A 16,819-nucleotide genomic window follows, 5' to 3' on the forward strand; every position below is an offset into this window, starting at 1 on the left:
AGGGCTGCTTTGACAGACTTGCAACACTATTCCAGGCTCTCTGTGATTATCCGCATCGTCATCCCGACTACAATTTAGACTGACGTCTTCTTCCTGGCTCGGGGATGGGGAGGCGTTCGTCCCGTCACGCCCCGGGTCTCCACCCCGCCACCCTCGGGCCTCGACTCGTGAGGGTATTTTGGTTCCGGGTCGGGAGGCGGGCCCTCGGAGGGTCCGTGCTTCCGGGGCGGGGCCAGCGGGCGGGGCGCGCGCTCACCCGGCCTGTGTGGAGCTCGGAGGCTGCAGACGCGGCGGTGGCGGCGGCGGCGGCACGGCAGACAGCGGCCCCGGGAGCGGCAACATGAGCGGTGAGTGGCGGCGCCGCCGCTGTCACCCGCCCGGTGGTGCCGCTGAAGCCGCACGCTCCGGGCCCTGTGTCCCCACACCCTGCGGACTCCCGCGGGGTCGTTCGCAGGCTCCGGAACCCTGGCCCTGGGTCTTCTGCACACTTTCCCGGGGCTGGCGCTCCTGTCCCTTTGCCCCTTCATTGACAGCCAACTCTTAGAGCAGAGCTTGCTCCTTAGTCCCTCCCAGACCCTCCCAGCCCGCTGATCCCCTTGGCAGGTTTCCACATCTGGGACTCTCAGCTCTCTAGTGCGTGCCTCAGCCCCTCTTCTTCCGTCACCCTCCTGGGACCCAGCTCCAGGTACCGGTCCCTGGTTTTCAGTCATTCTCCGGTCCAATGACTACTCTTTCTCCAAGGCAAAGAGCCTCTCTCTACCGTGGGTTTGCTGGCCCGAACCCCTGTCCACAGCAAACCAGAGCAGCCGCTCCAGGTCTCCTGAGGGCGTGTTGAGGCCGCTTTGTCTTCCGTCCCTCTTATTCCCAGTACCTAGGTCCCCAGAGCCGGCTCATTAGTCTCGCAGCTTAACTCTCCCGACTGTGCCTTTTGTATTTGGGCAGTGGTTCATGCTCCAGCTCTCTCCATTTCTTCCCCCAGTTCATCGTTTGAGGTCTCTGGTTGTGTCCTAAAACCCTTCCCTTCTTGCCCAATGCTGAACCTGCATGGGACTGATGCCTTGCCCAAGCCAGTACCACGAGCGGGGGAAGTGGTGCGGGTGGGGAGGCTGGAAGTCAGAGGGAGATGGGTGTGGACGGCACGTGCCCAGTGCTACCGAAGTTTAGTCCCTGGTCTGAGTCTGTCTTTTTCCTTGCTTCCCTCTGAAGTCCTGCTGCAGTTTGGTGCTAAGTCATTCCTGGGGGTTGTGTGGAGAGATGGGAGTGACTCGGAAAGCCTCGTCTCGGCTGTTGACTCTCTTGCTGGACACAGGGATCTGTATTCCCGCAGTTTTGCTCACTGTGCAGTTGAATTTTAGAGCCCCCACTCCTCGTCCCTTCCTGGCCTTTCATTCAGATGTTTCATGGGCGGACAGGGTGTTGGGGTAAAGGAGAGTCTTTAGTTTTAGCTTTGAAGTTATTTGTGTGCATTTGTAAAAGGATGTTAGATCCTTTTTGTTCTCCAAGAGCAAGGTTTATGATAAGAACTAGTGGTCTTATTGCGGGCTGCTGGAGGGGTTTTCCTGGTGGAGGAACTTTACTTGATCTGCCAAAGCAAATCATTGGGTCTAATTAAGGTTTCAGGTCCTTGAACGTTAATGATACACAGCAAAGATGTGAGCTGGCGCCCACCAAGAGGGGATGGAGCCCAACATACTGGGTTCAAATCCTGGTTCTATCACATAAGGCTGTATAATTTTAGCTAATTAATTTAGTGTGTGTATGCACATGTGTGGGTGTGCAGGTGTGTTTGCCTGTGCACATGTGTAGGAGGGCCAGAAATCGACTTTGGATGTTTCTCTATTGCTTTCTTCCTGTTTGTTGATTGGTCCCAGAGCTCACCATTCCAGCTAGACTGTCTGGTCCTAGAGTCTCAGCAGTTCTCCTGTCTCTGCCCCAGTCCACCAGTGCTGAACTTAGAAGCACACTCTACATGCCATGCTTTACCCATGGGGCTGGGAATCCTGACTCAGGCCCCCATGCCTTCTTGACTGAGTTGTCTCTCCAGCCAGTGTATGTTAGGGATAGCATCTGCCTCCTAGACTAGTAATGGCTGGAGGTTGCTCACCGTTAGTGTTTCCATAAAGGTGGAGTGGGGATTGTGGACAGGTCTGCTTCCTGGCCCGTCTGGGACAACAGTGGGAACCAGGCACTCTGAAATCCTTGGTGATGCTGAGGGTGAGCCCCCGTCCTCCCACTGAAGTCGCCTTAGTCCTCACCTTTTCCTTTCAGTGTGACCAGAAGGCCTGCCCTGCCTCAGATTTCTACCGAGAAAATGCTTGTGCTTTCATTGGAGGAGGGACTGAGATTGAGAAACCAATGGAAATTGATCAGTTTATCTTTCAAGGAGACAGTGTCAACTCGGACACAAACTTTTGATAACCTGAGTTAAAAGCCTGGGCCCCAGGTGGTGGAAGGAGAGACCTGACTCCCGCAGGTTGTCCTCTGACCTCCACAGAAACACCGTGGCATACTTGTGTACACACTAAATAAATAAATAAAAATGTAATAGAAATTCAAGAAAAGTTTCAGGAAGTTAAAAAAAAATCATTAAATCTAAAGCCAAATAAATCACATGCAAAAGGAGACTGCAACAGGCGCCTCCTGCAGGCCGCATCCAGGTTGTCCTACTGCGTGTTTCCTAGAGATCCTTTGCTTTTGTTGTTTGTAACTAAGTACAATGTCGAGGGTCGATAGCCATATCCTAGCCTGGATTTGGAGTTCACTCCGTTTTGACATATTGTCGTTGATTCAGAAGCGATCCATTGAGGGTGGGAGGAAGAGTCTGGAGGTCAAACCCAGGCCCTAACCTGCTAACCATGTGCTCCATACTGTATCCAAGCTCGGAGTATTTTTGTTTCTAGAAGACTGTGGTTGAAAGTGGCCTCGCCCCATGCCGTGGGATTGATGATTGATGCATATTGAATTTTTAAGTGCCGGAGGAATTTCCTTCTCTTTTCAAGGAGAATTTTCATGCCAGGTGTGTGATAGTAGCTCATGTCTGTAATTGCAGCCCTCCCAGCACTCAAGAGCCAGAGGCAGGAGGATTACTACAAACTTTAAACCAGCCAGGTCTATAGATCAAGTTCTAGGTTAGCCTGTGATACATGGTGTAATGAAAAAGAAAAACAAAGGATATTAAGACATTGCGATGTATAATCGTATATGAGCTCTGCTGTCACCCTGCTTTGGTAGTTGCTCCTGGTGACTGGTTTATCTGTACCCTGACTGCTTATCCCCCTCCTGAGTGCCATGCTATTTCATCTGCAGATACTTTATATGTATGTATTCTTATATCATGTTAAAAAGGAATTAATTTTGTGATCCTATAAGAAACCAATGACACCTCAATAGCACCAGCTGTCTAATGTTCAAATGTATAATTGATTGTTTTATGTTGTAATTTTAAACCCAGATCTAAGGGTGGCTTGTCTTTTAAATAATTTAGATCTCTTTGGAAAAGATTTTTTTTTTTCCTTTTTTTTGGCTTTTTTTAGACAGGGTTTCTCTGTGCAGTAGCTCTGGCTGTTCTGGAACTCATTTTGTAGACCAGGCTGGTCTTGAACTCACAGAGATCCACCTACCTCTGTCTCCCAAGTGCTGGGATTAAAGGTGTGTGCCACCACCGCCGCTTGGTGCAAAAGAGATGTTAAAAGTTTATTTTATTGCTGTGACAGAATTGTACAGCTCTCACTGTGATCAGTATTAGAAAGTTTTCATTGCTCCAGAAAGAAATCCTTAGCCATTAGCAATCACTTTTCGCCCCCCTCCCCAGAGTCTCAGACAGTTAATCTCTTTTCTGTCTCCTGATTTTGTTTTTATTATATTCTTTGAGACAGTGTCTTATGTAGTGCAGCAGGTGCTGAACTTCCTATGTAGCCCAGGACAGCCTTTAACATCATCCCCCTTGCCTCTACTTCCCAAGTGTGGGGATACACACCTGCCGCTCTGGATTTTCCCACTATTTGTATTTCATACAAATGAAAACATAAAACTTTTAGTTTTGTGAACTAAAACTTTTGTTTTCAAGATTTTTCCATGGAGCAGCCTAATCTGTAGCTTATTTCTTCTTGTGTCCCCGTGGTGCTCTGCTGTGGGCATTGCTCACCTGCTGTCTGCTCACCGGGGGTGGACTTTGGGTTGTTTGCACTTGGCTCTTGGCCCTTAGAAGGATGGGGCTATGGAAGCTCACATACAGTTTTGCCGAGTAGGACCAGTTTCCATTCCTTTTGGTTAAGGTAGGGAAGAGTAGTCCTGCTGGGTTGTATGGAGCCATCTGAGGAAGCTGATCTGTTTTCTGCTCACAGGCACCGTGAAGGGTCTGGGTTCTCTAGTCCCCACAAGTCTCTGATGACCTCATTCTAGTGGTGTGAAGTGACACTTCCTGCACTCTTAGTTTGCATTTTCCTAGTGACTAGTCATCCTGAGCATGGCCTCTTGTGCCCGTTGCCAGTTGTATATCTTCTCTGGAGAAATGTTTGTGTATATCACATCCATGGCATCGTTTTCATTTTAATATTTTATGTGTATGGGTATTTTGCCTGCATGTATGTATGTGCACTACATGTATGGCTCGTGACCCAGAGATCCAAAGTGGGTGTCTGATTTCTTGGGGCTAGAGTTATAACCAGTTGTGCGCTGCCATGTGGATATTGGGGGTTGAACCCAGGTCCTCTGGAAGGAAGCACAACCAGTGCTCCTAACCTCTGAGTCTTCATGCCAGCCCCAGTCTGTCCATTTTTCAATTGAGCTGTTTGTTTCTTTTTAATATTGAGCAGCCAGAATCCTATGTAATTTCCAGATACAACTCTTTTATCAGTATGCTCACAAAAGTTCTCTCCTTTTCTGTGAACTGTCTTCTGACTTTCTTATATTGATATAGGGTCTTACATTGCTCAGGCTGGCTTTGACCTTACTGTGTAGCTGAAACAGGCCCGGAACTCCTGATTCTCCTGTCTCTACCTCTTAAGTGACATATGATTTCAGGTGTGAGCCTGCAATTATTTATTTGCTTATTTATTTTCTTTTTTTTTTTGAGACAGGGTTTCTTTGTAGCTTTGGAGCCTGTCCTGGAACTAAGTCTTGTAGATCAGGCTGGCCTTGAATTTACAAAGATCCGCCTGCCTCTGCCTCCCGAGTGCTGGGATTAAAGGCAAGTGCCACCACGCCCATCTTGCCTATTTATTTTTTAGGTCCTCCTTTGAGGTTTAATTTCTTTGTGTGTGTGGAGGTCAGAGGTCAATCCCTGTCTTTCTCAGTAACACACCCCACCCCCACCCCTGTTTTTGTTTGTTTTCTATACAGGGTTTCTCTGTGCAGCCCTGGCTGTCATAGAACTCACTCTGTAGACCAGGCTGGACTTTTACTCGGAGATCTGTTTGCCTCTGCTTCCCGAGTGCCACCACTGTCCAGTTCTCCCTTGGTTTTTGAGACCAGATCTTTTACTGACCGTTCTGCTCTCCCATTAAGCTGAACTGGCCATCAGGCCCCAGATATCTGCCTATCTGCCCCTTCAACACTAGGTTACAATTTTTTTTTATTTATTTGAGACAGAGTCTGGCTGGCCTGAAACCCAGATGTGGTCTGTCTTGTCAGCACTGGGACTAAAGGCAGGTACCACCATGTGTAGGTGGGTTCATTTATTTATTTAAAAATTATAAGTCCTAGCTGGGCGGTGGTGGCGCACGCCTTTAATCCCAGCTCTCGGGAGACAGAGGCAGGCGGATCTCTGTGAGTTTGAGGCCAGCCTGGTCTAGAAGAGCTAGTTCCAGGACAGGACCCAAAAAAGCTATGGAGAAAGTCTGTCTCGAAAAATCAAAATCAAAAAAAAAAAAATTGTAAGTCCTTAGGATCAACTTCAACTTCTCATGCTTACACAACAACCACTTTCCTGACTAAGCCACGCCCCCAGACTTCACAGTGTGTGTGTGTGTGTGTGTGTGTGTGTGTGTGTGTGTGTGTGTACAGGTGACACGGTGTGGAGTCGGTTTTCTCTGTTCACTTCACCTGGGTTCTAGAGATTAGTTTCAGATCTCCAGACTTTCCTAGCAAGCACCTTCACTCCCCAAAGTATCATTTTTGAAGACTGTTTTGCTGTGTAACCTAGGCTGACCTCAAAGTCCAGATATTCCTACCGTGAGCTCCTTCTACCTCAGCCTCTTAGGGATACGTGCTTAGAGTTCCCTCCCCTAAGCTGTCTGCAGTTGTCTTTTAAGGAAGCATGCTCTTCTGTCCTGTGGATTCTTCACAAGGATTTTACTGATTGCTTCCTTTTAATGGGACTTAACATGCTTTCCAGTTTCTTGTATCTCCTATAAATTAGCCACTGAGCTCTGCTCTATTCTTGAATTTAAAATGTCTGAGTATCCTTATTAGTATAGTGGTAGAAAAAAAATAAAATGAGTAGAAGCAGGGATAAGATGGGCTTAAGGCTGCGAGCATTACGTGCAAATATCTGGGGAAGTGTACTGCACCTGGATGGTGCACACAATTAGATAAACATATCCCCAGGCCAGAACAGTGAAGATACCCAATGGTGGGGAATGTGTTAACACTATGTGTTATGGCCTCCATGAGAGAAAAAGCCTCAGAGATAGTAAGAAGGAAAGCATAGGTTTACACACAAGTCACTGTGTATACATTAATTGAAATTCATGTTCTACTAGGACAGGATGGAGCTGAAGATACTGTGGCTCAGTTGGTGGAGTGCCTGCCTAGCATGCATGACACCCTGAGTTCCATCTTCAGCCCCACGTAACTGGACATGGTGCTGCACACCTGCAATCCCAGCCTCAGGAGGTGGAGGCAGGAGGATCAGGAGTTCAAGGGCCACACAGAGAGTTCCAAGTTAACCTGGGTTACGTGAGATTTTTGTCTCAAAAAGAAAAAAAACAAAACAAACCATGCAGGTATAGAGTTATGTGTAAAATATATGCCTCGATGCAAATTAACATATACATCCCACATAGCTGTTGTGAATTTACATTTGCCTGTAGAAGTAACCAACATGCCAGGAGGAAAGAGACCTAACTGGCAGACCTGTATGGCCTCTCTTAGGGAGGGAGTGGTTAGATGCTTTCCTGGAGAACTCAGTAGTAGGAACAGTCCATTGCTGCCTCTAGGAGCTGAGGAATTCTAGGTAGCAAGCATGTTTGCTCTTATGGGGAAGAAGAGGTTATTGTTAGTCTCAAGCACTGCCTTTTGTCCAACTATATGTGGAAGCCCTGGTGCTCTTGTCTATCAGAAGCTATCATCTCAGGCACCCTCACGTTAGAAAAATGCTGGGATTCTTGTTTGAAGGTAGGGGAATCCAGGGCCTGAGAAACCACCGAGTCTGGCTGCTGCTTCCTTCCTCAAATATGTGTATATCTTGACAGTTTCTCATTTTTCTGGAAAATTGAAGGTTATAGTTTTCTCCTTGGCTGTTGACTGGGCCCTATCCAGGAGTGACTTGCTCTTGGAATAAAAAATCTGCTGAAACAGTGACTGGAAAAAGAATGTGGTTTTCATTCAAAGGCTATTAATATCTTTCTTCTTCATGATGTCACAGGGCTGGTGTATTACGGTAGAATGCTCATGTTCCAGTGTCAGAAAGACTGTAACATCTTTGCCATCAGTGGCCCGGACTAGTGCCTCTGACCACTGCTGCTGCTGTATGCCTAGGTTATGACTGCCTAACGAGAGTCAAGTTCTTAGCACTCTGGACCTTTGGAGCTAAAGCTGTGTGTGGTGGCGCACACTTTTAATCTCAGAAGTTGGGGAGGCAGAGACAGAGGGAGCTCTGTGAATTGAGGATAGCCTGGCTACGTAGCAAGTTTCAGACCAGCGAGGGCTATATAGTGAGACTGTTTCAAGGGACGGGGAGAGATGCCATAGAGAGGGTGGTTAGGTAAAAATGTCTAAAGGATCCTGGAATGAAGACAATGAAAGAAAACTGAAGGACTGTGCTGTGGCTCATTTTATCATTACAATAGAATTTTAACTTTGCTTTCATGTCTAATATTTCCAGATCGAGCCTTGCTCCAGAGACTGCACATTGGTCACTGTTATGGGCTGCACAATCCAACAGCAGTCCATCATTTTCATGTAGCACAGTTTGAGACTTAGCTAGATCTTCCTTTCTCGTGCCCGCTTCTTTTTTTTCCTTGTTTTGTGCTGCAAATAGTGGTGTGCAGGGTAGATGCCTTGTGACTCTGAGGTGGTTTCCCAGAGGTGGCACCGACTGCGATTGTGCCCAAGCAGTTGTACTAGTGTGAAGTGCTCTGAGTGAGCTGGCAGTGCTGTCGGGCATTCATCACCCACTCAGCAAAGGGCTGTCTAGCTTGGTGTGTGTTGCAGTAGGGTCAGTTTAGGGAAATGGGTTTTGCTGGATTGCTGAGCAGCACACTGGCCTGGAATATGACAGAAGTTGCTTAAGCTGAAGTCTGCAACATGGGACTCTATAGAGTGTGTACTGGGAATACTTAGGGACGTTGATCTGGCTTTGGGCTCAGTTGCATAGAGGTGCTTAGGGAGTCTGCAGGACTGAGTCTGTACAGCTCTCCTTTACAGAGGCACCCTGGAGTCAAGAGTACTCCAGGGACATTCCAGGTTGGCTGGCCATGGGAGCCATCCTGCAGATCTGATGGGCCAGGTCGGATCATGCACTTAGCCTAGAGCTGTGTGTGTAGTCTGTCTGGTAAACTGTCTGTGTGGAGGAAACGCTAGCATATGGCATCAGGAAAACCTCTCTCTCTCTCTCTCTCTCTCTCTCTCTCTCTCTCTCTGTGCAAAAACATGCACAACATCTGAGCAGAGACCTCGATGGGAAAGGATTTGCCTAGGTTTGATTCGGAGCAGCTGGAAGGGCTAGGAGACGCCTTTACTCAGGTAGTAGAGGTTGAGGGAGGGGCTTGGGGTGAGAGGTAGGGCAGCGTGAAGACTGTGGAGATGGGGACCCCTTCTCTGGTTCTGATTTCCACTTTGCCCAAGAACCCTCATGCCTGGCAGAAGTGCTTCTCTTACCCCTCTCCCCTACACCCTGCCATGCCTGGCACCTTTTCCTGAGGAGGGAAACTTATCTAGCCCCATCCCATTCATTTTTCTTTTCTTTTTAAGGTTTTATTTTACATTTTAAGATTTATTTTATGTTTTGTGTATGGTTGTTTTTGTGCATATATGTCTGTGTATCACATGCATGCCTAGTGCCTGTAGAGGCCAGAAGAGGGTGTCAGATCACCCTGAACTGGAGTTACAGACAGTTGTGAGCTGCCATGTGGGTGTTGGGAATCAAACCCAAGTCCTCTGGAAGAGTAGCCAGTGCTCTTAACCACTGAGCCATCTCTCCAGCCCATTTATCTTTCTCTCTCTTTTTTTTTTGTATTCATTTAACTGCTTGACCCATTTCTATCTAGCCTCTTCTAGGCTAACTCTCGCACCTGGACTAGCCCATTTTATCTTTCTCTTTTGAAACAGTCTCAAGTGACTTAGGCTGGTCTTGAACTTGTTATGAAGATGAAGATTACACTTGAACTCCTGATCCTCCTGCCTCTAATTTCTGGTGGTGGGATCCCAGGTGTGCACCTGCAGTGTGAGATTACAGGTGTGCACCTACAGTGCGAGATCCCAGGTGTGCACCTACAGTGCGAGATCCCAGGTGTGCACCTACAGTGCGGGATCCCAGGTGTGCACCTACAGTGCGGGATCCCAGGTGTGCACCTACAGTGCGGGATCCCAGGTGTGCACCTACAGTGGTATACACATGCATGGTTTAGATGTTTCATGTGTGTCAGGCAAGCCCTGTACAAACAGAGACACATCTCCAAACGTTCCATTCCATTTTCTGTGCCTGTGTTTGTTTAGCCGACATTTCACTCTTTCTTCTCTGTCATTTTTTTTAAGTTTTATTTATTTATTTATTTTGTTTACAGTGTTCTGTCTGCATGTATGCCCACAGGCCAGAAGAGAACACCAGATTTCATTACAGATAGTTGTGAGCCAGCCACCATGTGGTTGCTGGGAATTGAACTCAGGACTTCTGGAAGAACAATCAGTGCTCTTAACCTCTGAGCCCCCTCTGTCATGTTTTTTAAAGCAGAAGCTCAGCTGGGCGATATATGAGCAGCACTGGGAGGTAGAGGCAGGAGGATCTCTGTAAGTTCGAGGCCAGCCTGGTCTACAGGACAACCAGGACTACACAGTGAAACTCTGTCTCTGAAGAAAATAAATAAATAAATAAATAAATAAATAAATAAATAAATAAAAGGAAAGCACCACAGTGACTGTGGTGGTTTGAATAAGAATGAGAATGGCTCCCAGGGCCCCCATAGGCTCACACGTGTGAATGCTTAGTCACCAGGGAATTCGGAAGGATTAGAAGGATTAGGAGTTAGTGACCTTTGAGGCTCAAAAACCCCATTTTAGGCTTAGTCTCTCTCTCTCTGCCCCTGATCAGGATGTAGCTTTTAGCTATTTCTCTAGCACCATGTCTGCCTGGTGCCACATTCCCTGCTATAATGATCATGGACTTACCCTCTGAACTGTAAGCCAGCCCCCAATTAAATGTTCCTTTTATAAGAGTTGCCTTGGTCATGGTGTCTCTTCACAGCAACAGAACAGTGACTGAGATAGAGGTTGGTACCAGGGACTGGGCTATTGCTGTGACAGGCCAGATCATGCTGCTTGTTGGTAGAATGTGGACTTTGGACTAGAAAAGAATTTGAAAGCTTTAAATGGGCCTTATTGGGCCATCCTAGTAGGAGCATGGAATACAGTACTGAGGGTGATTTGGACTGTGGGGCCCAGCTCAAAGGGTTTCAGGGGGTACGAATATTAGTAACTGGCCTAAAGACATTGTTGTGATATTTTGGCAAAGAATGTGTTTGCTTTTCCCCCTTGTTATAAAAATCTGTCTGAGGCTAGGTTGAAGAGTTTTGAATTAATGATGCTGGCAGAGGAGACTTCAAGGCAGCCGAATATTAGAAACCACTCTTAATAACGAAAAGGAGCAAGCTGGACAAAGAGAATTACAAAGCTTTTTGTACAATTTGAGGAGAAAAGGAACCACCAGGAAGAGTAATGGAACTAAGTCCAGTGCTCAAGGAGACAAAAAGTTTAAAGAAAAGCCTGATGCTAAAGGGAGTGGTGACCTCAGGGCAAGACCCAAACAGCTGTATCTTTAGATTATAGTCTTTCAATTATGGCACCTTTGACTATTGGGACCGGACTGGATAAATGTTGATGAAGGGGATTGCCCAGAGCATTTCAGGCTCTTCAGCAGCATTCCTGGCCTCTACCTACTGCTGGTGTGTGTGTGTGTGTGTGTGTGTGTGTGTGTGTGTGGTGACAGGGTCTTTCTCTGTAACTCTGGCTGGGTTGGGACTCACTGTGTAGCTCAGGCTGACCTCAAATTCATGGCAGTTCTCCTGTGATAGTTTACTGAGTGATATGATTTTTAAATGTTCACCACCAAGCCCAGTTTCTCCAATCCATGATAAGAAAAAAACAGACAAAAAAAACCCCCACAAAAGTTAGAAACAGCAAGAGCCAAGTATTGTGGCACCTTTAATTCCAGCACCTGAGAAGCAGAGGCAAGACAGATCTCTATAAGTTTGAGTTCCAGGATAGCCAGTGCTACATAGAAAGACCCTGTCTCAAAAAAACAAACAAAAGCAAAACCAAAACAACAACCAAAGACTCAACTAAAAAGACTCCAGGGTGCTAGGGATGTCTTTCCTTGTAGAGTGCTGGTTCCAGAGGTATCTCAGGGACTGATTCTCAGCATCTTCAGCCTGCTTTCCCAGCATGCCACAGACATAAGTGAGGACCAGACAGCCAAGATCATCCAAGGTCCAGCCAGTTCCTGGATGGTTTGGGCTGGATTTTTTTTTTTTCCCATCTCCAGGAAAAAAGTCTCCATCCCCTGCTGGATATTCCTGGGAGGTGAAGCCACCCAGCTGAGAGTGTTATTTACCCCCACTCCTGGGTAAGACCTCTCATTGGTTCTTTGAATCCTCAAGCCTGGGCAGTATGTGCTTTCCTGTGAGGACCCTGGCCCCCAACATTGACAGGTGCTCCCCAGGTAACTAGAAGTGTGTAAGAGGGTATGGAGCTCAGTGCTCCATCCTTTGGGGCAGTTCTCCAATTGTTCCTTTATCTGTGGTAGTCCTTCCATATATATATATTCCATATATATATATATATAAATATATATATATATTTGATACAGGGTTTCTCTTTGTTGCTTTGGAGCCTGTCCTGGAACTCACTCTGTAGACCAGGCTGGCCTTGAGCTCACAGAGATCCTCCTGCCTCTGCCACCTGATTAAAGGTACATGCCACCACTGCCTGGCCCCATAAAATATTTTATCAATATGACACAGAGTTAGCCTTCATTTTAAATTGAGCAGCCTAGTGCCATTTATAATGTGTGACCATCACCTCTGTGCTGTTCTAAAACATTCTTATCGCTCAAGAGCAGTCTACCCCTACCCACCCCTGCCCCCAACCTCCCCTGTCTCTGCCTCTGAGTTTTTCTGTCCTTTTGAAGATAGCACAAGCTCTCACTTTCTCATTCTTGCCACCAAGATGGCAGTGTGACCTGATAATGTTTGAACTCATCTTGAGTGGATACTCAGGCAGAAGTTTGTGATAAAATTCATATGGGACCTTTTGGAATCTAAACACTAAATTAAAATTAGCTCTTAAGGGGCTGGAGAGATGGCTCAGCGGTTAAGAGCACTGCCTGCTCTTCCAAAGGTCCTGAGTTCAATTCCCAGCCCTGCTCACAACCATCTGTAATGAGATCTGGTGCCCTCTTCTGGCCTGTAGACAGAATACTGTATACATAATAAATAAATCTTTTTTTTTTTTTTTTTTTTTTTTAAATTAGCTCTTAAGGACAGGGACAAGGAAAGGCCACAAGGTGCTATTTGAACTGGGTTGTGGCATATCACGTGAACATGTGACCTCTTGTGTGGGGTGCTGGGGATGGAACCCAGGGCCTTTCCTGCACCAGACATGTCTATTACTGTGCAGAGTCCCTTCATTTTGAGACCTTAATTTTTGATGGTGATCTAAAAAGAAATAAAGAAGCTTGTTTGGCTCATTAGCAGCTGGTGTTAGCTGACACTCCCTGGAGATAGCAGGAAGACTAGGGTTCACCTCTGGAGTGTAATGAGACATGGCTGTTATTGCAAGGTGTTTTGTGGACAGGTGTGGTGCCAGTGTCAAAGTCTTCTCCCCCAGCCTTAATTCTGCCTCTTGAGTGGAACCCGTTCTCCTTCTTGGTCAAGGATTGTGTAGATTGGTCATTTATTGATCTAGCCCACAGTTGGGGCTCAGGAGATAGTGTTGACTCGACACTCTTCCTGTGGAGTTTCAGTGCTGGAAGCTGGAGGGCTTCTGGACTCTGATGCATGCATGCCCATGTGCTGCATTCTCTGGTTTGTCACTGGAGAATGTGAGAGAGCATGCTATGTTTCTGTGTGCCAGTTTGTGCAGGGTTCTTTCTGCATACTGCAGGGCTAGTGGCACACACACTCTCATACAACAACCAGTGTCCAGAGAAGGGAAGTGACTGCCTTGTCACATGGCCAGCAAGTGGCCTGGCTAGGATGAGGACTTACATCTTGTGACTTCCTGATGCCTGTTCCTGCCTTCATAGCCAGGGGCCTCCCTCTGTACTTCCTGCTACTGATACATGGAGCCGCCTGTGCACCCTGTGTCTTGGACACTCTCTTCCCAAGTCTGTGCAGGGATAAGATGACCACAGGTGCCCTGCTGAGGCTGATAGTCTCACTGGGATTCATGACGGTAGAGATCACTGCCAGGTAGAGCTTCTAGGCTGAGAGCCTCTAGGGTGTGTTTCGCAGGGCACATGATGACCTGAGTTCAAATACCTAGTACCCATGTGAAAATGCCAGATGCAGTGGAGTGTGCTCATAATCTAAGACTGGGAGGCAGAGATAGATGGATCCCTGGTGCTCCCTGGATTACCAGCCTAACCTGAGACCCCGATCAAAAGGAAAACAAACAGTAAACAAGCCCAAATGGACAGCTCCTGAGGAATGAAACCTGAGGCTAAACTCTTGTGTCGGGATGCATATGCACACACATGTACCTGCACATACACAAACATACACACATCCTCTGCGGTGCACACAGATGCTCCCACTCCTCACAAATTAGTAGTTGTGGCTGGGCACATGGCTGACTAGGAGAGTGCCTGTCCAGGGAGGTAGAGGAGCTTTTTCTTTTTCCTGATTGGTCTTTATTGTATTTTAGTCACATACATTTCTGTTATGATGAGAATAACGTGGTAGAAGCATTTCCAGGGTGAAGCTGTCATTTCTAGTTGTCACTGTCCAGTGTGAGGAGTTGTTGAGTCTGTTACTTGGAAAAAGGAAGGAAGAAAGCTGTACTTTCCATTTTGGTGTTAGGAGGGAAGAGCAGAAACTAACCCTCCTGCTTAGTGAAGAGAGGGCTATGGAGAGTCACAGGGGGGAGGGAAGTGTGAGGGTCTGCTGAGAATCCGGTGTAGGGCTGTCTGTCAAAGCCTCTTTCAGCAAAGATAATTATTTCTTGAGTGTCTTCGTTTTATCTCCCGGCTTGGAGGAAGGCAGGCATCGTGATGTGATTCCAACACAGACTTCAGGGGGCCAATGTCTTCCATCAAACTTACACTTGCACCAGTAAGTGCCCAGTTTAAAGCACAATCTTAGCCTGCTAGACTGGTTTGAAGCACCCTCCATGACCAACTAGATGCTCTCCTGCCCTGTCTGATGGTCCTGCCCACCCCAACCCCAGGAGACTTGTAGTCCTGTCTGATGGTCCTTCCTGCTCCTGCCCTCTAGTCCTGTCTGATGGTTCTTATGCCTACCCCTGTCCCTCTCGTCCTGGAATACAGAAGCTGAGCTTGTCTTGCCTCAGCCTCTCCCCTAGCTGTTTGCTCTGCATGGAATGGGCCCTTCTATGGCTGCTGCTCTTCTTTATGAAAAATTCAGCTCCTATGTCACTTGTGCAGAGAGCCCACACCGTGCTGGCTGTAGTGGCTTTTCCGGTCCTCTCTTCCTGCTTTATTGTTGTGTTTTTTTTCCTGTCTCCATCGCTGATTATTACTCGTGTGCTTATGCACCACCTTCTCTTCCTAGTATATGAGAAAATGACTTTATTCCTTTTCATTCCCGTGTCTCCAACAATCCTCCTGGTGTGGCCCAGGATCGAGGCCACTGAGTAGTTCTGTTCTTGTTGTTCAAAGTGACTGCTCTGTGACTGGGGCATTGCTATCTACAGCCTAACTCTGTTGATTGGTGCCTCCCGGCCTCTTACTGAGCATTTATGCCACCTGTTAGTGGTCTACCTGGTGCTGAAGGCCCCTTCCCTGAAGCTCCTTAGTAAACATTCTGCGTGTGCCTTGTTCTAGTGGGAATCATTTGGGAATTTATTTGACTGTAACAAACTGACCAAGCACCTATGGTGGTTTGAACAGATGTGTTTTTTAATTGATGAGAATTATTTGTGGTATTGGCTTAGCATCTCACTGCCAGGCACACAAAGGTACCAGGAGGCTCCTTTGTGGTTCTCCCGGCTTTCCCTTTGAGCATGTAGTTCAATGGGCAAAGAACTGCTCTGGCTCAGAGTAGTAAAGTAACCCAGGCATGAGGATCGACACCCTTCGCCATTTCGCTGGGGATAGCATACCAAGTACACTCTTGCTTGCTTCTTACTGACCAACCTGTTGATGTTTGTTTATTTTTAAGACACGGTCTCAGATAATCAATCTAGGCTGACCCCAGACTCCTTTTGTAGCTAAGGAAGACCTTGAATTCCCGACCATCCTGCTTCCACTTTCTAATAACTGGTGTGTCCACTATTTCTGGTTCATGAGGTGCTGAACCCAGGGCCCCACACATGCTAGGCTAGCATTCTGTCGACTGGGTCACATCCCCAGCCATCATTGACCAACTCTGTAAGGTCAGCAATGGCTGAGAAAGTTAGCAACTAGGTTTCCCAGCCTGTCTAGCTGATATCAGGGGAAAAGGTAGTAAGACCATCCAAGGACAGTGCCTACCATTCCAGGCAACTTACATGCTACTTCATGGGTAGGGGAAGCCCTACCCTCCAGGACACGTTTGACAATGTAGGAAGCCAACTCTGTGTGTGTGTGTGATGGGGAAAGCATTGCTAGCCAATAATCTTTAAGAGGTGGACGTCACTGGGAGCCAGGTAAAAAGGTGTGCACCTCCGTGTGCGCACTCTGCACCTTTTCCCAGCAGGTCATTGCTTTGATTGGACTTCTTGTTTCCTGTTTCATGAGTTTTTCCCCTTATAATAAATAAAATATAATTGTTTTATCCTTAGCTAGCCTAATTATTTCTACAGTTGGCATGGTTATTTCTGTGTGTGTGTGTGTGTGTGTGTGTGTGTGTGTGTGTGCACATGCTAATGGTATCCACTGAGTAGAGGCCAGGGACATTGCTACATTCCCTAAAGTATCAGTAGTATCACAACAGAGAAACTGATACATTCAATCTGTGGAAACTGAGTTTAACTGTTTTCCTGTGTTGTAGTACCTCATTGTAGTGGTATAGATTGTTAGTGCCCAGTTTGTCCACTTACTTTGTTAAAGATGAATAGAGGACTGGGCTTGTTTGTGGACAGCCATGTTTTATGTCAAATGTCAGAAAGTCTTTTTTTTTTTTTATCTCTCTTTTGAGACAGAGTCTCTGTAGTTCTGGCTATCCTGGAATTTGCTTATGTAGACCAGGATGGTCTCAAACTCACAGAGATCCTCCTGCCTTTACCT

The 16,819-nt window shown here is 46.9% G+C and overlaps 1 protein-coding gene across 1 annotated transcript in view; it reads left to right on the top strand.

The window, feature by feature from the left end:
• Positions 1-211: 211 nt before the first annotated feature.
• Positions 212-16,819, top strand: part of LOC126498141 (sorting nexin-29-like) — a 64,562-nt gene continuing 47,954 nt past the window's right edge. Inside the window, exon 1 of the mRNA XM_050136491.1 lies at positions 212-347. Coding sequence (XP_049992448.1) covers positions 341-347 — 7 coding nt within the window. The 5' untranslated portion in view covers positions 212-340. The remainder of the gene's footprint in view (positions 348-16,819) is intronic.

Source organism: Alexandromys fortis, unplaced genomic scaffold (genome assembly GCF_014885135.2).
Source record: "Alexandromys fortis isolate MF-2015 unplaced genomic scaffold, M_Fortis_MF-2015_v1.1 scaffold_29, whole genome shotgun sequence".
In the NCBI taxonomy this organism is placed as follows: Eukaryota; Metazoa; Chordata; class Mammalia; order Rodentia; family Cricetidae; genus Alexandromys; species Alexandromys fortis.